The following is an 18,925-nucleotide window of genomic DNA, read 5'->3' on the forward strand; positions in this document are numbered from 1 at the left end:
GAATACTATCCTTAATTTCTTGTTTGAGCCACTGATGGATCTTTCGTTGAGTTTTTGTTTTTCAATAGAATGTATTTTTGTTGAACCTAATGGAAAATATGTTTCCCACTGCTTACTCATCTCCATACCTTTGGGTCTATTTACCTAATCAATCACAGCCAGTTCTCCCCTCATAGCTATGTAATTGACTATGTTTAGACTTAAGATTCTTGTTTGTGATTGGACTATGTAACTTTCAAACTCAACATCGAATTCTATTGTATTATGATCATTAGTTCCCATCGAATCTTTTACTATAAGACTACTAATTAGCACTGCCTCATTGCACAATACGATCTAAAATAACTTAATCTAACAGAGTTACCCCTACTCTTTGCCGTTCTTTTTTTCCGAAATGGAGTACGACTTCAAATGAAATGCTAAGCGAATTAGATTTCGCATTACAACTAATGTAAAAGAGTAGTTTTTAATTGTTCATGGGATGTGGGCATCCCAGAGGACATTAGTGAACCAGATAGGTTTTTACGACACTCTGGAATGGTTTCATAGTCATCATCGGGCTTTTAATTCCAAGTTTTTTAAAAATTAAAATTTCGCCATCTGTGATGGTGGGATTCGAGCACGGGTCCCCAGGACAGTACCCAGGGTATCTGGAATACTAGTCCAGTAACAATGTTAAGTTATGTTCTGTAGGATCATTCTCAAAAAAAATGAAAACATTATACATGGTAATGTGAAATACAGTGCATTGTAAAATTTCTGTATTTGTAAATGAAATAGCTTCTAAAATAAATTTAAAAATAGAAGAAATATGCTCCTACATGGCTCCCATGTGCTGTTGCTCTTGCTTGCTAATCCTTCTACACATTGACCCTCCTGCTCCTCGCCCTTCTGTCTACTACCTGCCTCCTCCCTCAGCTTAGCCTCAAGATCATAAGAAATAGCAGAAGGAATAGGCCTTTTGGGCCATTGTGACTGCTCTGGCATCCATTAAGATGGTTGTGCCCCCCCATAACTCTTGACTGTCTTGTCGATCCAAAATCTTTCTACCTAAGCCAAAACCCAAAACAAAATAGGAACAGGGAAAGTAGTAGCAGGAGTAGGTCAGTTGGCCCTTCAAGCCTGCTCTTCCATTCTATATGATCATGGCTGACCCTCTATCTCAACGCCATATTCCCGCACTCTCCCCATAGCCCTTGATGCCTTTAGAGTCCAGAAATCTGTTTATTTTTTCCTTAAATTTATTCAGTTACATGGCCTCCACATTTTTCTGTGGTAGAGTATTCCATTGGTTTACCACCCTCTGAGTGAAGAAGTCTATCCTTATCTCAGTCCTAAATGTATCCTGAGACTATGACCCCTTGTTTTAGACCCCCTCACTCCTTATCCCCATATCCAGTCTGTCCATCACTGTCAGAATTTTATTTGTTTCAATTAGATCCCCTCTCATCTTCTAAACTCCAGTGAATACAGGCTAGTCAACCCAATCCTTCCTCATACGACAATCCTACCATCCCAAGAATCAGTCTGGTGAACCTTTGCTGCACCCTCTCTATGGCAAGTATATCCTTTCTTAGAAAAGTAGAGCAAAACTGCACACACTATTCCAGGTATGTTCGCAGCACAGCCCTGTATAAGACCATATGATACAGGAGCAGAAATTAGGCCATTCGGCCCATCGAGTCTGCTCCGCCATTCAATCATGGCTAATAAGTTTCTCAACCCCATTCTCCCGCCTTCTCCCCATAACCTTTGATCCCCTTACCAATCAAGAACCTATCTATCTCGGTCTTAAATACATTCAATGACCTGGCCTCCACAGCCTTCTGTGGCAATGAATTCCATAGATTCACCACTCTCTGGCTAAAGAAGTTTCTCCTCATCTCTGTTCTAAAAGGTCTTCCCTTTATTCTGAGGATGTGCCCTCGGGTCCTAGTCTCTCCTACTAATGGAAACATCTTCCCCACGTACACTCTGTCCAGGCCTTTCAGTATTTTGTAAGTTTCAATCAGATCTCCCCTCATTCTTCTAAACTCCATCGAGTATAGACTGTATAGAGGCTGTAAGACATCCTTGCTCCTGTATTCGAGTCCTCTTGCAATGAAGGCCAACATACCATTTACCTCACATTCCCACCTAGTTTTATGTCGTCAGCAAACTTGGAAATATTACATTTGGTTCCCTCCCCTAAACCATTGGTATATATTGTGAATAGTGGGACCCAAGTACTAATTCCTGCAGTACTTCACAAGTCACCGCCTGCCACTCTGAAAAAGACACATTTATTTCTACTCTGTTTCCTGTCTTAATCAATTCACAATCCATGCCAATATATTACCTCCAATCCCTTGTGCTTTAATTTTTGCCCACTAACCTCTTATGTGGGACTTTATCAAAAACTTTCTGAAAATCCAAATACACCACATCCACTGATTCTCTCTTATCTATTCTACAAGTTATGTCCTCAAAAAAACTCCAGTAGGTTTATCAAACATGATTTCCCTTTCATAAATCCATGTTGACTTTGTCTAATCTTGTTGATATTTTCTAACTGCCCTGTTATCACACCCTTTATAATAGGCTCTAGCTTTTTCCCCATTACTAATATTAGGCTAACCGGTCCGTAATTCCCTGTTTGCTTCCTCCCTCCTTTCTTAAATAGGGGCGTTACATTTGCCACCCTCAAATCTGCTGGGGCTGTTCCAGAATCTACAGCGTTTTGGAAGATGATGACCAACTCACCCACTTTTTCCATGACCACCATCTTTTACTGCCTTGTAATGTAGATTATCGGGCCGTGAGGATTTATTGGCTTTCAGTCCCATTAATTTCTCCAGCACTCTTTTTTAACAACACTGATTTCCTCCAATCCCCCTTCCTCGCTAGACCCTTGGTTCCCCAGTATTTCTAGAAAGTTATTTGCGTCGTCTTCAGTGAAGGCAGAATTAAATTGGTTGTTTCGTTGCTCTGCCATTTCCTTGTTCTCCATTATAAATTCTCCCGTCTTGGACTTTAAGGGACATTTGTCTTCATTTATTTTTCTTTTTGCATACTCATAGATGCTTTGACAGACCACCTTGCAAGTTTCTCTCATGCTCTGTTTTTCCCCTCTTAATCAATCTCTTGGTCCTCCTTTGCTGAGTTTTAAATTGCTCCCAATCCTCTTTTTCTGGCACCTTTATATGACTCCTCTTTGGATCTAATACTATCCTTAATTTTTTCTGTTAGTCATGGTTGGGCTGCTTTTCCTGTTGTGTTTTTGCCCCAGAAAGGAATATATAACTGTTACTATGCATGCATTCATTCCTTAAATATTAGCCATTGTCTGTCCACCTTTAATGAAGTTCCCCAATCTGTCATGGCCAACTTGCCCCTCATACCTTGGTAGTTTCCTTTGATTAGATTAAGGACCCTAGTTTTGGATTGGACCACTTCACTTTCCATAATAATGAAGAATTTCATCATGTTATGGTCACTCTTCCCTAAAGGATCCCGCACAATAAGATTATTAATTAACCCTTTCTCGTTGCATAATACCAAATCTAGGATAGCCTGTTCCCTATTCGGTTCCTTGACATACAGGTCTAAAAACCAGCTCGTACACCCTCCTGGAATTCATTCACCACAGCATTATTGCTAATTTGATATGCCCTGTCTGTGTGTAGATTAATGTCACCCATGATTATTGTAGCACCCTTATTACATGCATCTCTAATTTCCTGTTTATTGCCATCCCCTACCTTACATTACTATTTGGAGGCCTATAGATAACTCCCACTGATGTTTTCTGCCCCTTCTTGCTTCCTAGCTCCACCCAGACTGATGCTACATCTAGATTTTCTGAACCAATATCCTTGCTCACTATTGCACTGATTTCATCCTTAACTAACAATGCGACCCCCCCTCCTTTTTCCTTATTGTCCGTCCATCCTAAATATCGAATACCTTTGGATATTCAATTCCCAGCCTTGGTTACCCTACAGCTATGTCTCTGTAATCGCAATCATATCGTACCCATTTACATCTTTTTGTGCTGTTAATTCATCTACCTTACTGCGAATGCTCCATGCATTCAGATACAGTGCCTTTAGACTGATCTTTTTAACATTTTTACACTTTTTTATACTATGGCCCTATTTGCTGCTAGCCCTTGTTTCCTCTGCCTTCAACTTCTGCTTTCTACTTTTCTGTCTTTCAATTCTATCTTTGTTTCCCCCTCTTCTGTCTCCCTGCTTAGGTTCCCAACCCCTGCCAGTCTAGTTTAAACCCTCCACAGTACTAGCGAATACCCCTGCGAGGTCTTGTTGGGGTGCACCCCATGCAGCCTCTGCAGGTCCCATCTTCCCCAGCATCGGCCCTAATGCTCAGAAATCTGAATCCCTCCCTCCTACACCTCTCTCCAGTCATGTGTTCATCTCATTTATTCCCCTATTCCTGATCTCACCAGCATGTGGCACAAGGAGTAATCCTGAGATTACTAGCTTTTAGGTCCTGCTTTTTAATTTAATTCCTATCTTACTCTATTCTGCTTGCAGGACTTCATCCCTCTTTTTACCTATGTCGTTGGTCCCAATATGGACCACGACCTCAGTTCTTTAACCTCCCCCCTCAGAATGTCCTGCAGCCACTCAGTGACATCCTTGACCCTGACACTGGGGAGGCAACATATTTGCATCTGCAGAAACGTGTATCTGTTCCCCTTATAATAGAATCCCCTGTCGCTATTGCTCTCCCACTTCTTTTCTTTCTCTCCCTCTGTGCAGCTGAGCTCCTCATGGTGCCATGGACTTGGCTCTTGCTGCATTCCCCTAAGAAACCATCTCCCCCAGCAGTATCCAAAATGCAAAATCTGTTAGAGAGGGAGATGGACCCAGGGGACTCCTGCATTAACAACAAAAACAAAAATAGCTGGAAGAACTCAGCAGGCCTGACAGCATGTGTGCAGCATCCGCAGTTTTTTTGTTTTTAATCTCTGTGAAGAGGAAGACAGAGTTTACGTTTCGAGTCTGTATGACTCTTCATCAGAACTAAAGAAAAATAGAAATGAGCTGAAATATAAGCTGGTTGAGGGGGATGGGACAGGTGGAGCTGGATAGAGGGGCCAGTGATAGGTGGAGGCAAAGAAGAGATTGCCAAAGATGTCATAGACAAAAGGACAAAGGGGTCTTGATGGTGGTGATAAACGCTGAAGATTCTAATGGTGACATTAAGGGTAGAAAGGATGTGCAAGTGACAGATAGCCCTAGTAGGAGTGGGGTGGGGTGAAGGGATCGAAATAGGCTAAAAGATGGAGATAAAATAATGGATAGAAATACATTTAAAAATAATAATAGAAATAGGTGGGAAATTAAAATAACTTTAAAAAATATATAAATTTATTAGAAAAAAAGGGGGATCGGAAAGGGGGTGGGGTTGGAGGAGAGAGTTCATGATCTGAAGTTGTCGAACTCCATGTTAAGTCTGGAAGGCTGTAAAGTGCCTAGTCGGAAGATGAGGTGCTGTTCCTCCAGTTTGCATTGAGCTTTACTGGAACATTGCAGCAGGCCAAGGACGGACATGTGGGCATGAGAGCAGGGTGGAGTGTTGAAATGGCAAGTGACAGGGAGGTCTGGGTCATGCTTGCGGACAGACAGAAGCTGTTCCACAAAGCGGTCATCCAGTCTGCGTTTGGTGTCTCCAATGTAGAGGAAACCGCATTGGGAGCAGCGAATGCAGTAGACTAAATTGAGGGAAGTGCAGGTGAAATGCTGCTTCACTTGAAAGGAGTGTTTAGGCCCTTGGATGGTGAGGAGAGGGGAAGTAAAGGGACATTACCTGCCTGGAGCTTTTACTATGCCTGGCTGTCACCCATTCCCTTTCTGCCTGTGCACTCTTTACCTGTGGTGTAACCACCTCACTGTACGTGCTATCCCCGAAGATCTCAGCCTTGTGAATGCTCAACAGTGACCCCAGCCGCAGTCCAAGCTCTGATTTTGATTAGCTGCAGTGGCTGAAGACACTTCCTACACACTGGCTTGCCATGGATACTGAAAGTGTCCCTGACATTCCATATCGCACAGGCGGAGCATTAGCAGTGGCCAAGCTGCCCTGCCATGACTTACCCTTAAATTACTCCCTTTGCTTTTACTACCTCTGGCTTTAAGAATAGTAAAACTTTTTCACACAAGAAGTGGTTTGGGTCTGGAATGCACTGCCTGGACATGTGGTTGGTGGCAGGTTCAATTGAGGCATTCAAGACGACATTAAATGATTATTTGAATAGAAACAATGTGCAGGGATACGGGGAAAAGGCAGGACAATGGCACTAGGTCATAATGATCATTTGGAGAGCCAGTGCAGACACCATGGACCAAATAGCCGCCTGGGCCATTAAAATTAAGGTTCTGTGACTAAATTTATACTAGTGACCTTGCTTTACTACTTATACTTCAAACACCACTAATTATGAAGACAACCTTGCAGTTACCAATAAATGATACCAGTATTAAAAGATAAATAAGCAAAAGAAGTAAAATTAAAAAAAACTCACCAACCAATCACTTACCTAGTTCCCTATGACATCACACTTGATTTTCTCCACATCTGGTTGGTCCACTGAGATCCACACCAGCAACTAACTCTTCCGTCTTCCCTGCTCCGCTCTCGCCCTTCCGTCTTCCCTGCTCCGCTCTCGCCCTTCCGTCTCCCCTGCTCCGCTCTCGCCCTTCCGTCTCCCCTGCTCCGCTCTCGCCCTTCCCTCTCCCCTGCTCCGTTCTCGCCCTTCCCTCTCCCCTGCTCCACTCTCGCCCTTCCCTCTCCCCTGCTCCGTTCTCACCCTTCCCTCTCCCCTGCTCCGCTCTCGCCCTTCCCTCTCCCCTGCTCCGCTCTCGCCCTTCCCTCTCCCCTGCTCCGCTCTCGCCCTTCCCTCTCCCCTGCTCCGCTCTCGCCCTTCCCTCTCCCCTGCTCCGCTCTCGCCCTTCCCTCTCCCCTGCTCCGCTCTCGCCCTTCCCTCTCCCCTGCTCCGCTCTCGCCCTTCCCTCTCCCCTGCTCCGCTCTCGCCCTTCCCTCTCCCCTGCTCCGCTCTCGCCCTTCCCTCTCCCCTGCTCCGCTCTCGCCCTTCCCTCTCCCCTGCTCCGCTCTCTTGCAAACTCTTCTCCATATTAAAATGTTTGACCTGATTCTGCAATTCGGTAGCATTTGTTGAAGAATACTGAGTCCTCTAATAGCTGCACCAGCAACCAGTTTAAGATAATCAGTTGAGCTTGTAAACATGGCTCAATGACACTTGCTAGAAACAACATTTATTACTGTACAGGAACTCATTCTGAGCAAATAAAAGGAATATGTTTATGCCTTGCTCCTTTCTTGAATTACCTAGGAGCGTAGGGAGCCTATAGCTCCCCATTGCCACCTCTATGGCAACACCTCTGCCATTCAGAGTTAACTTGCTAACCAATTAGCACCCTTTTCTGCTATAGAATAAATTGTAGTGATTATTTGAAATTTGGCATTCTCGCAATTCTCCTGATGATGCAAGACGAAAAGCTTCAGCTACATGTGTCTCTTTTCAGATACAAATTTACAATGGGAATGTTGAAAAGCAGTGCTTCTGGATCAAAGGCTTTTTAATATATTCAGTTCATATGAAAACTCTTCTGTGAACTAGCTCTTGCGAAGAAATCTTTCACATTCACGTTTTTCAGTTAACCTGCTAGTGTGATAGGACGTTTCAGTGTTTAAAAGGTGTCACACATATGATATGAACAGGAGGAGACCATTCACTGCTGTGAACCTGTTTCGTCGTTCAATCAGATCATTGCTGACCTGTACCTCAATCCCAATCACCTGGCTTTGTTCCACATTCTCCAATACTCTTACCTAATAAGAAATCTACTGACCTCAGTATTGAAAGCTCCAATTGTGCTGTTTCAGATTTAATCCACCTTCTTTCCCACATTGCATCAGTACCAGTCAGATGTGCTAATGGAATGTTCTTGTCAAAGCAGTTTCTACACAGATACTTGTATTTTTTTGAAAAGCCAGACAAGTTTCAGAATTGCTTTTGAGGTAGTTTGTTTTTGGCTCTCTGTCTCAAATGAATATTATAGCTGCTTTCTGTAACTTAAATGTCAGGAAGCACATGAAGGAGAGGCAGAGTGAAGAAATAGAGAGGGGAAGACTTCAGGTTCCTCTTTCAGTTTTCCAAAAGGAGATAACTAATTATCCACATATGCTGAAGGTGAGAAAAGTTAATTATTAATTCCTGACACCTGTGAGGCAGAGATCTTAACTGATAGCACCAGTAAAATAGATACAACAATTGAAGAACCATGTAGACTATGCTTTAGGGATTGTGAAATATGTTATCTCTGGTTTATAATTCAGATTTAAGTTGCAGTAAATGATTTAAATAGCGTAGGAGGAGGTTCATATGCAATATAAACTTGGCCATAGATATGTGGGATCAAATGATCATCTTTGCTGTAAAATTTCAGATATTTTTAGTTCATTTTAATTTCTTACTCCGTGTGCTGCTGTTTTGTGACAGGTGGTATTGACCAATCGGTGCTGAAGGAGCTTCCCCCTGACCTCCTTGCTGAGATTGAATCTACAATGCCACTCTGTGAACGTGTCAAGATGAACAAACGGAAACGCAGTACAGTGAAGGAAAAACCAAACTATGCAGAAATCAGCTCGGATGAGGGTGATAATGACAGTGACTTTGAATGTAAGTAGCCCTGCTGTTATTGTTTGAGTAAACTAAGAAAGTAGAACTAAGGACAGAAATGAAAATTAGTGAAAGTATAATCAAAGCAAAATACTGTTGGAAATCTGAAATAAGAAGAGAAATTGTTGGATAAGCTCAGGTGTGGCAGCATCAGTGGAGAAGGAGAAAAACAGAGTTAACGTTTCAAGTCCAATATCACTCCTGTTTGGAACTTCCAAAGAAGAATTATTTGAACTTGAAAGATTAACTTGCTTTCTCTCTCCACAGGTGCTGCCAGACCTGCTGAATCTTTCCAGCATTTCCTATTTTTATTAGTGAAAGTTTGCCTGAACAGACATCCCAGGTCTGGAGAGTGGAAACGCATTTTGTTTCAAAACGTGAGGAATGTGAGTGGATGATCCATCTTGACCTCCTCTGGAGGCCCCCCGCGTCACAGATGCCAGTCTTCAGCCAATTTGATTCACTCCATGTGATATCAAGAAACTGCTGAAGCACTGGATACTGCAAAAGCTATGGACCCTGACAATACTCCAGCAATAATACTGAAGACATGCTCCAGAACTTGCTGTGTCCCTAGCCAAGCTGTTGCAGTACAGCTACAACACTGGCATCTACCCTGCAATGTGGAAAATTGCCCAGGCATGTCCTGTAAACAAAAAGCAGCACAAATCCAACCTGGCTAATTACAGCCCCATCGGTCTACTCTTTATCATTAGTAAACTGATGGAAGGGGTGATCAACAGTGCTATCAAGCGGCACTTGCTTAGCAATAACCTGCTCACTGACTCTTAGTTTGGGTTCCACCAAGATCACTCAGCTCCTGACCTCATTACAGCCTTGGTTCAACCATGGACAAAAGAGCTGAAATCCAGAGGTGAGGTGAGAGTAACTGCCCTTGACATCAAGGCAGTGTTTGACCGAGTGTGGCATCAAGGAGCCCTGGCAAAACTGGTGTCAGTGGGAACCCGGGAGAAAACTCTCCGCTGATCGGAGTCATACCTAGCACAAAGGGAGATGGTTGTGGTTTTTGGAGGTCAATCATCTCGGTTCCAGGACATCACTGCAGGAGTTCCTGAAGGTAGTGTCCTAGGCCCAACCATCTTCATCTGCTTCATCAATGACCTTTCTTCGATTATAAGGTCGGAAGTGGGGATGTTCGCTGATGATTACACAATGTTCAGCACCACTTGCAACTCCTCAGATACTGAATCAGTCCATGTCCAAATGCAGCAAGACCTGGACAATATCCAGGCTTGGGCTGACAAGTGGCAAGTAACATATGCGCCGCATAAGTGCCAGGCAATGACACTCTCCAACAAGAGAGAATCTAGCCATCAGCCCTTGACATTCAATGGCATTCCCATTGCTGAATCCCCACTATCAACATCCTGGGGGTTACCATTGACCAGAAACTAAACTGGACTCACTGTATATAAATAATCCGTCACTGACGAACTGTGGCAACAGTGTTAAAAACAAAAAACTGCGGATGCTGGAAATCCAAAACAAAAACAGAATTACCTGGAAAAACTCAGCAGGTCTGGCAGCATCGGCGGAGAAGAAAAGAGTTGACGTTTCGAGTCCTCATGACCGTTCAACAGAACAGAAGGGTCATGAGGACTCGACACGTCAACTCTTCTCCGCCGATGCTGCCAGACCTGCTGAGTTTTTCCAGGTAATTCTGTGGCAACAGTGTGTTCAATCTACAAGATGCAATGCAAAAACTCACCAAGGCTGCTTCAACAGCACCTTCCAAACTCACGACCTCTACCATCTAGAAGGATGGTAGCAGATAAATGGGAACATCATCACCTGAAAGTTCCCTGCCAAGCCACCCACCATCCTGACTTGGAAATATATCACCATTTCTTCACTGTCGCTGGGTCAAAATCCTGGAACTCCGTCTCTAACAGCACTGTGGGTGTACCTACGCCACATGGACTGCAGTGGTTTAGGAAGGCAGCTCACCACCACCTTCTCAAGAACAATTAGGGATGGGCAATAAATGCTGGCCCAGCCAGCATCATCCACATCTCATACATGAATAATATAAAAATAATCTCCCGAGCAAATTAACCAATTAAAACATTTGATTATTCAAGTTACGATCTGATGGAGATAAAATCTGGAGTGGGTTTCAAGTGCTAAATTGCTTTTTCCTCAAACAATAGTTATCTCACATCTAACACTTTTAAATAATACATAACCTAAAGTGCATTAAAACAAATAAAACCAGTGGGAGAAAGATAGAGGCATTGAGCACACCAGCTCAGAGGAATAGGTTTTGAGGTAGTGTTTGGATACCAAAGGGTTTTAAGGGGGCAAAATTAATTTTCACAAGGACAAATGTGGGTTAAATGGGTTTCTTAAGGGAAAGTCATGTTTAACTTTTTGGAGTTTTTGAAGAGGTAACAGAGGGTTGATGAGGGCAATGCTTTGATGTAGTGTGCGTAGACTTCCAGAAGGCATTTGATACAGTGCCACTCAACAAACTTGTGAGCAAAGTTATTGCTCATAGGAAAAAGGGACAGTAGTAACATGGATATGGAATTGGATGAGTGACAGGAAACAGAGTAGTGGTTAATGGATGTTTCTTGGGCGGGAGAAAGGTTTGTGGTGGAGTTCCCTAGGGCAAGTGTTGGGACCCTTGCTTTTCCTGATATATATTAACGACCTGAACCTTGGAGTACAGGGCACAATTTCAAAGTTTGCAAATGATATGAAACTTGAAACAATTGTGAACTGTGAGGAGGACAGTACAGAACTTCAAAAGGACATAGACAAGTTGGTGGAATGAGTGGACAGGTGGCAGATGAAGTCCAATGTGGAGAAATGTGAAGTGATACATTTGGTCAGAAGATCTTGAAGAGACAATATAAAATGAAGGGTACAATTCTAAAGGGGGTGCAGGAGCAGAGGGGCCTGGGTGTATATGTGCATAAATCATTGAAGATGGCAGAACAGGTGGAGAGTGCAGTTAATAAAGCATACAGTATCCTGGGCTTTATTAATAGGAGCACATATTACAAGGGCAAGGAGGCTATGTAGAACTTGTATAAGTCACTAGTTCGACCTCAGCTGTAGTATTGCATCCAGTTCTGGGCACTGCACTTTAGGAAGGATATGAAGGCATTGGAGAGAGTGCAGAAAAGATTCACGATGATGGTTCCAAGGGTGAGGAACTTCAGTTATGAAGATAGTTTAGAGAAGTTCAGACTGTTTTCTTTGGAGAAAAGGCTTCATTCTAATTTGACCCACTTTTCATCTGTCTCTACACCTGCCATGCACACAGTTCCAAAGAGAGTGTCACTCTGTCATTCTTACCTGGCCTGGCCTACATATGACTCCAGACCCACAGCAATGTGGTTGACACTTAACTGTCCTCTGAAATACATCAAACCACTACGAAGTTTGAAAGGAATGAAACCAGACACACCAGCTGGTATCGACCTAGGCACTGGAAGTGACAATGGCATACCCAGCGTTGTCGACACTGTAAAGGCCTCCTTATTAACATCTGTGCGCTTGTACCAAAATTGGGAGAGCTGTCCCACAGACTAGTCTTACACAGTCAAGCACACAGAATCATACCTTACAGACGATGTCCCAGACACCACCAACAACATCCCTGGGTATGTCCTGTCCCACCAGAGGTGGTGGCACAGGGATATACAGTTGGGAGGGAGTGGCCCAGGGAGTCCTCAACATTGACTCCGGACCCCATGAAGCCTCATAGCATCAGGTCAAACATGGGCGAGGAAATCTCCTGGTTACTGTGTGTTATGTAATAAAGGCACCAATCACTCATAAGGGATTGTGAAAACATGTTGTGGGTTTATTTATTAAGAAGCACATGCGAACATTTATAATTGAATAGAAAGCTTGATGACATTAGGGCTATGTGTTCTGCTCCAGGCCAAAGTGAAACTGGGGCAGGATCACGTGACATACATTCCATAAATTATTGGCATGCTGCTGTACCTTAAAGGCATATTACAGCATTCCCCTTTTTAAATATACTTCTCCATTCCAACAAAGTATAGCTATTTACGATACATGTTTATGTTTTGTTGTCATACACATAAATGTATAGGATTGGTGAATCTAAGTCTCTAAATCTCTACTGGTAATTATGTCCAAATCTTATAATGGTAACCCTGTCTGGAGGTTTCTTTGGTTGCCCAAAGTGACCTGTGGGATTTTCATTCTTGGATGTTGCTGCTGATTGCATTGTTTTGTCCCCGATGCAGTAGGACTGCATAGTGGTTGAGCAGATGGAATGGATCTGATTTGTCTTCGGTTACGCCTCACCATTGCGCCTTTTTGTGTAATGACTTTGGAAGAACTTGGTTCTGAGCGGAGTCACCTTGGCCAGTTGCCATGTACCTTCTCTGGGATCCTGAATGTGAACTTCTTGTCCCAACTGGAAACTTGGCAATTTTGTTCCCGCGCTTTTTAACGTGCGCATTGGTCACCTTCCTCTTAGTTTTAAAAGTTGCTCTCTTTCTGATAGAGTAGAATAGGCAAGAGTAGGTAGATTGGTACACACTGGTCTGCCATTCATACCATCTGCTGGTGATGGAATAGTTGCACTTAAAGCGTCGCGCTCAGATGTAACATTGCAATGAGTAAATCTTGCTTCTTCCGTCTACCTTTAAGAATTTGGGATTTCACCACGTGAGTCATTTGTTCAGCGAGGCTGTTAGATCTAGGGTAATGAGGGGAAGTAGTAGTGTGATCAATATTCCACTTCTCATATATCCTGAAATGGATTACCAATAAATTGCGGACCATTAGCAGTATTGATCTCCCTAGGCACACCAAATAAACTGAAAATAGCACTTAGTGTGCAAGACAGTTGTGCTTGACATGTTGTGCAATTTTCAAATAATGGGATATGTGGTAACGTAGTTGACGATGAAGTTAATACCATGGGCAGGAAAGACGTCAGATACAATTTTGGAGCAAGGATGGATAAGAAATTCATGCGGAATCAATGGTCCTTTGTGCTGACTTGGCATATGCTCATGACATTCCTCGTGCTTATTGATGACGACTTCTATGTTATTGTTTATACCTGGTTATAGACTGTCTCTCTTGTGAGTCTTCTCGTCCAATCTATGCCCATGTGAGAGTGATGGAAGTTTTAAAGAATATCAGGTCGTGAAGATTCCAATATGATGACCTGCCTGCCTTTATACATGACTCCCTGGGAGATGCCTAGCTTAATCCTCCGTCATTGACACCAAGCCAGGGGATCAACCCTGGTTCAATGAATAGTGCAGGAGGGCATGCTAGGAGCAGTACCAGGCATACCTAAAAATGAGGTGTCAACTTGGTGAAGTTGTAACACAGGATGACTTGTGTGCCAAACAGCATAAGTAGCATGTGACAGAGCTAAATGATCCCGCAACCAATGGGTCAGATCTAAGCTGTGCAGACCATAAGATGTAGGAGCAGGAGTAGGCCATTTGGCCCATCATGTCTGCTCTGCCATAAATGAGATCATGGCTGATCTGATAATCCTCAACTCTACTTTCTTGCCTTTTCCCCATAATCCTCAATTCCCTTACTGATTTAAAAATCTGCCTATCCTTGCCTTGAATGTACTTAACAACTCAGCCTCTACTGTAGAGAGTTCCGCAGATTCACTACCCTCTCAGAAAAGAAATTCCTCCTCATCCCTGTCTTAAATGGGCTGAGATTATGCCCTCTGGTCTTAGACTCTCCCACAAGGGGAAACAACCTCTTAGCATCTACCCTGTCAAGATCCCTAAGAATCTTATATGTTTCAATAAGGTCATCTCTCACTCTTCTAAACTCCAGTGAGTACAGACTCAACTTCTCCTCATAAGAAAATCCCTCCATACCTGCCATCAACCTAGAGAACCTTCTCTGGATTGCCTCTAATGCCATATATCTTTCCTTAGATAAGGGGACCAAAACTGTTCACAGTATTCCAAGTGTGGTCTAGCTAGTGCCTTGTATAGCTTTAGCAATACTTCCCTATTTTTATATTACATTCCCTTTGAAATAAAGACCAACATTCCATTTGCCTTCCCTATTACCTGTTGAACTTGTATGCTAGCTTTTTGTGATTCATGCACGAGGACTCCCAAAACCCTCTATGCTGCAGCCTTCTGCAGACTTTCTCCATGTAAATAATGCATAACCTCACATTTTCCCACATTATATTCCATCTGCCAAGTTTTTATCCCATTCACTTAACCTGTCTATATCCCTCTAGACTCCTTATGTCATCCTCACCGCTTGCCTTCCCACCTGTTTTTGTGTCCTCCGCAAATTTGTTGATAGTACATTCCCTTCCCACATCCAAGTCGTTAATGTCTATTGTAAATAATTGTGGCCCCAGCACTGAACCGTGTAACACTCCACTAGTTACAAGTTGCCATCCTGAAAATGTCATCCTGCAAATGCCCTCCTTATCCCGACTCTCTCTTATGTTAGCCAACCCGCTATCCATGCCAATATATCACCCCTAACACCATTGGCTCTTGTCTTATTAAGTAGCCTTATGTGCGGTACCTTATCAAAAGCCTTTTGGAAATCCAAACATATTACATCTACTGGTTCCACTTTATCGATCCTGCTTGTTACCACAAAGAATTCTAATAAATTTGTTAGGCATGATTTCCCCTTTGCGATGCTATGCTGACTCTGCTTGACTATATTATGCCTTTCTGAATGCTCTGCTATTACATGCTTTTATAATGGTCTAACATTTTCCCAATGACAGATGTTAAGCTGACTGGCCTATCGTCACCTGTTTTTTTGCACCCCCCCCCCCCCCTTTATTTGAAGGGGGGGGGGGCAGTTTTCCAGTCCTTTGGGATTTTTCCAGAACCTAATCATTCTTGGAAGATTGCTACCAGTGCATCTGCTATTTGTGTAGCTACTTTCTTTAATATCCTAGGATGCAACCCATTGGGTCCAGGGGACTTATCAGCCCCATTAGTTTCCCTAGTACTTTTGCTCTGGTGATAGTTATTGTATTTATTTCCTCCCCCTCTTCTGCCCCTTGATCATTTAGTATTTTTGGTATGTTATTAGTGTCTTCTGTGAAGACTGAAGCAAAGTATTTATTCAACTCCTCTGCCATTTCCTGGTTCCCCAGAATTATTTCCCTAGCCTCATTCTCTAAGGGGCTTAGGTTTACTTTGGCCTCTCTCTTCCTTTTAATATGCTTAAGCTCATGCTGTGTTTTTAATATTACTTGTTAGTCTACCCTCAAAAGTTTATTTTCTTCCTCTTTGTTTTTTTTTTGGTCATCTTCTGTTGTTTTTTAAGACTTTCCCCAATCCTCTGGCTTACCACTAATCTTTGGCACATTGTATGTTTTTTCTTTCAATTTGACACTATCCTTAACTTCCTTGGTTAACCCTACAATCCTTCTTTCTCATTGGAATGTAGAGTTGTGAGTCATGAACTATTTTCTTAAAACATATGCCATTGATCATCAACCGTCTTTTCTGCTAAACTCCTTTGCCAGTCCACTCCAGCCAACTCTGCCCTCGTTCCTTTGTAATCACCCTTATTTAAGTTTAGCATAGTTGTTTCCGAACTAAGTTCTTCACTCTCAAACTGAATGCTAAATTCTACCATGTATGGCCAGTTTTTCCTAAGGGATCTTTTACTCTGAGATCATTTATTAAACCTGCCTCATTATACATTACCAGATCCAAAATAGCCTGATCCCTGGTTGGATCCACAACATATTGTTCTAGGAAACTATCCCAAATACACTATGAATTCTTGCTCATGTCTACCTCTGTCAACCTGATTTTCCCAATCTACATGAAGATTAAAGTCACCCATGATTGATGTACTGCCTTTTTTACATACCCTGATTATCTCCTGATTTAGCATAGACACAGTTAGGAGGCCTATAGACTACTCCCACTAGTGTTGTCTTACCTAATTTCTTGCCTCCACCCATATGGATTCTACATCTTCCAATCCAAGATCATTATATGCTGTTGTACTTATTCCATCTTGTACTAACAAAGCTACCCCACCACCCTTCCCCTCCTGCCTGCCCTTTTGAAAAGTCACATACCCCTGAATATTTAGTTCCCAGCTTTGATCTCCTTGTAATCACATCTCTGTAATGGCTATAAGATCATACTCATTAACCTCTATTTGTGCCATTTATTCATTTATTTTGTTCCGAATACTACGTGCATTTAAGTAAAGAGCCGTTAATTTTGACTTTTTACCATTTTTCCCCCACTTTAGCCCCAGTTGTTGCTTTTTTTTTAATGTTTGTACAATCTGTCCCTTCTTGTCACACTCTGGGTATCAATATCTAAGCAGCTGCCCTACAAGACTGCCATTTCCTTTTGCTTTCTAAGGCTACGTATCCCCTCTCCAGAACCGCCCCCCCCAATCCCATTTAGTTTAAACCCTCTCTACAGCCCTAGTTATTTGATTCACCAGGTCACTGGTCCCAGCAATGTTCAAGTGAAGCCCATCCCATGGGAACAGCTCCCTTCTTCCCCAGTACTGGCGCCAGTGCCCCATGAACTGAAACCCATTTCTCCCACACCAATCTTTAAGCCACGCATTTAACCCCTTGACTTCATTTACCCTATGTCAGTTTGCCCATGGCTCAGGTAATAATTCCGAGATTATTACCTTGAAGGTTCTGCTTTTTAATTTAGCTCCTAACTGTTCAAACTCTTTCAGCAGAACCTCCTTTCCAGTCCTATCAGTTTCGTTATTACTAACGTACATGACAACTGGATCCCACCCCTCCCACTCCAATCCCTGAGAAGATGTCCTTAACGCTGGCACAGGGCAGGCACACACGCAGCCTTCGGTACTTACGCTTATGGCTGCGGAGAATAGTATCTATCCCCCTAATTATACTGTCCCCTCCCACTACTACGTTCCTATTTCCTCCTGTCACTTGAATGGCTCCTTGTATCACGGTGCTGTGGTCAGTTCGCTTATCCTCTCTGCAGTCCACACAACTTGCAAGAATCTAATAACTGTTGGACAGTTGCAGGGGCCGAGGCTCTTCAAATGCTACCCCCTGGGGTGGTCCTGCCACATTCAGTCATGAATGGTGGTGGATAATGAAATGACTAATTGGAGGACGAGGCACCACAAATATCCCAAACCACAATGATGGGGGAGCCAAGAACATAAGTGCAGGAAATGAGGCTGACGCACTTCCAGCTATCTTCAAACAGAAGTGCCATTTGGATGACCTACTCTGGAGGTCCCCAACATGACAGATGCCAGTCCTCAGCCAATTCGATTCATTCCATGTGATATCAAGAAGGCACTGAATACTGCAAAGGCCATGGGCATGGACAAAATTCCAGCAATAGTGCTGAAGACTTGTGCTAAAGAACTAGCTGTGCCCCTAGCCAAACTGTTCCAATAAAGCTACAACACTGGTGGCATCTACCTGGTGATGTAGAAAATTGTCTAAGTATGTCCTTTCCTGGAAAAAAAAACAGGAAAAATCCAACCCGGTCCATTATCACCCTATCCATCTATTCTTGATCATCAACAAAATGATGGAAAGTGCCATCAACAGTGCCATCAAGCAGCACTTATTCAGCAATAACTTTTTATTCACTGATGCTCGGTTTGGTTCCTGCCAGGGCCACTCAGCTCCTGACCTCACTGCAGCCATAGTCCAAACATGGACAAAAGGTCTGAACTCAACAATGAGGTGAAAGTGGCTTCCCCTGACATCAAGGCATCATTTGACTAGGTGTGGCATCAAGGAGACCTAGCAAAACTGGAGTCACTGAGAATCCGGGGGAAAATTCTCCACTCACTGGAGTCAGACCTGGAATAAAGGAAGATGGCTGTGGTTTTGGAGGTCAATCACCTGAGTCCTGGGATATTGCTGCAGGAGTTTCTCAGGGTAGTGTTCTAGGCCCAACTATCTTCAGGTATTTCATCAATGACCTTCCTTCCATCATAAGGGCCGAAGTGGGGATGTTTGCAGATGATTGCACAATGTTAAGCATCATTCACAATTCCTCAGATACTGAAGCAGTCCATGCCCATATGCAGCAAGACCTTGACAACATTCAGGCTTTAGCTGATAAGTGGCAAGTAACATTCGTGCCATACAAGTGTCAGGCAATGGCCATCTTCAAGAGAGAATCCAACCATCTCCCCATGACATTAATGGCATTACCATTGCTGAATGTCCCACTGTCGACATCCTGGGGG

General features: G+C 43.1%; 1 protein-coding gene across 7 annotated transcripts in view; it reads left to right on the forward strand.

Moving 5' to 3' along the window:
• LOC121276953 (nipped-B-like protein) overlaps positions 1–18,925 on the forward strand; it is a 554,475-nt gene that overhangs the window by 230,953 nt on the left and 304,597 nt on the right. For all 7 annotated transcript variants that reach the window (XM_041185678.1, XM_041185679.1, XM_041185683.1 and 4 more), the window contains one exon: positions 8,528–8,707. In XM_041185678.1, the coding sequence (XP_041041612.1) occupies positions 8,528–8,707 (180 nt within the window). The remainder of the gene's footprint in view (positions 1–8,527; positions 8,708–18,925) is intronic.

The sequence above is a fragment of the Carcharodon carcharias genome, chromosome 4 (genome assembly GCF_017639515.1).
Source record: "Carcharodon carcharias isolate sCarCar2 chromosome 4, sCarCar2.pri, whole genome shotgun sequence".
Lineage (NCBI taxonomy): Eukaryota > Metazoa > Chordata > Chondrichthyes > Lamniformes > Lamnidae > Carcharodon > Carcharodon carcharias.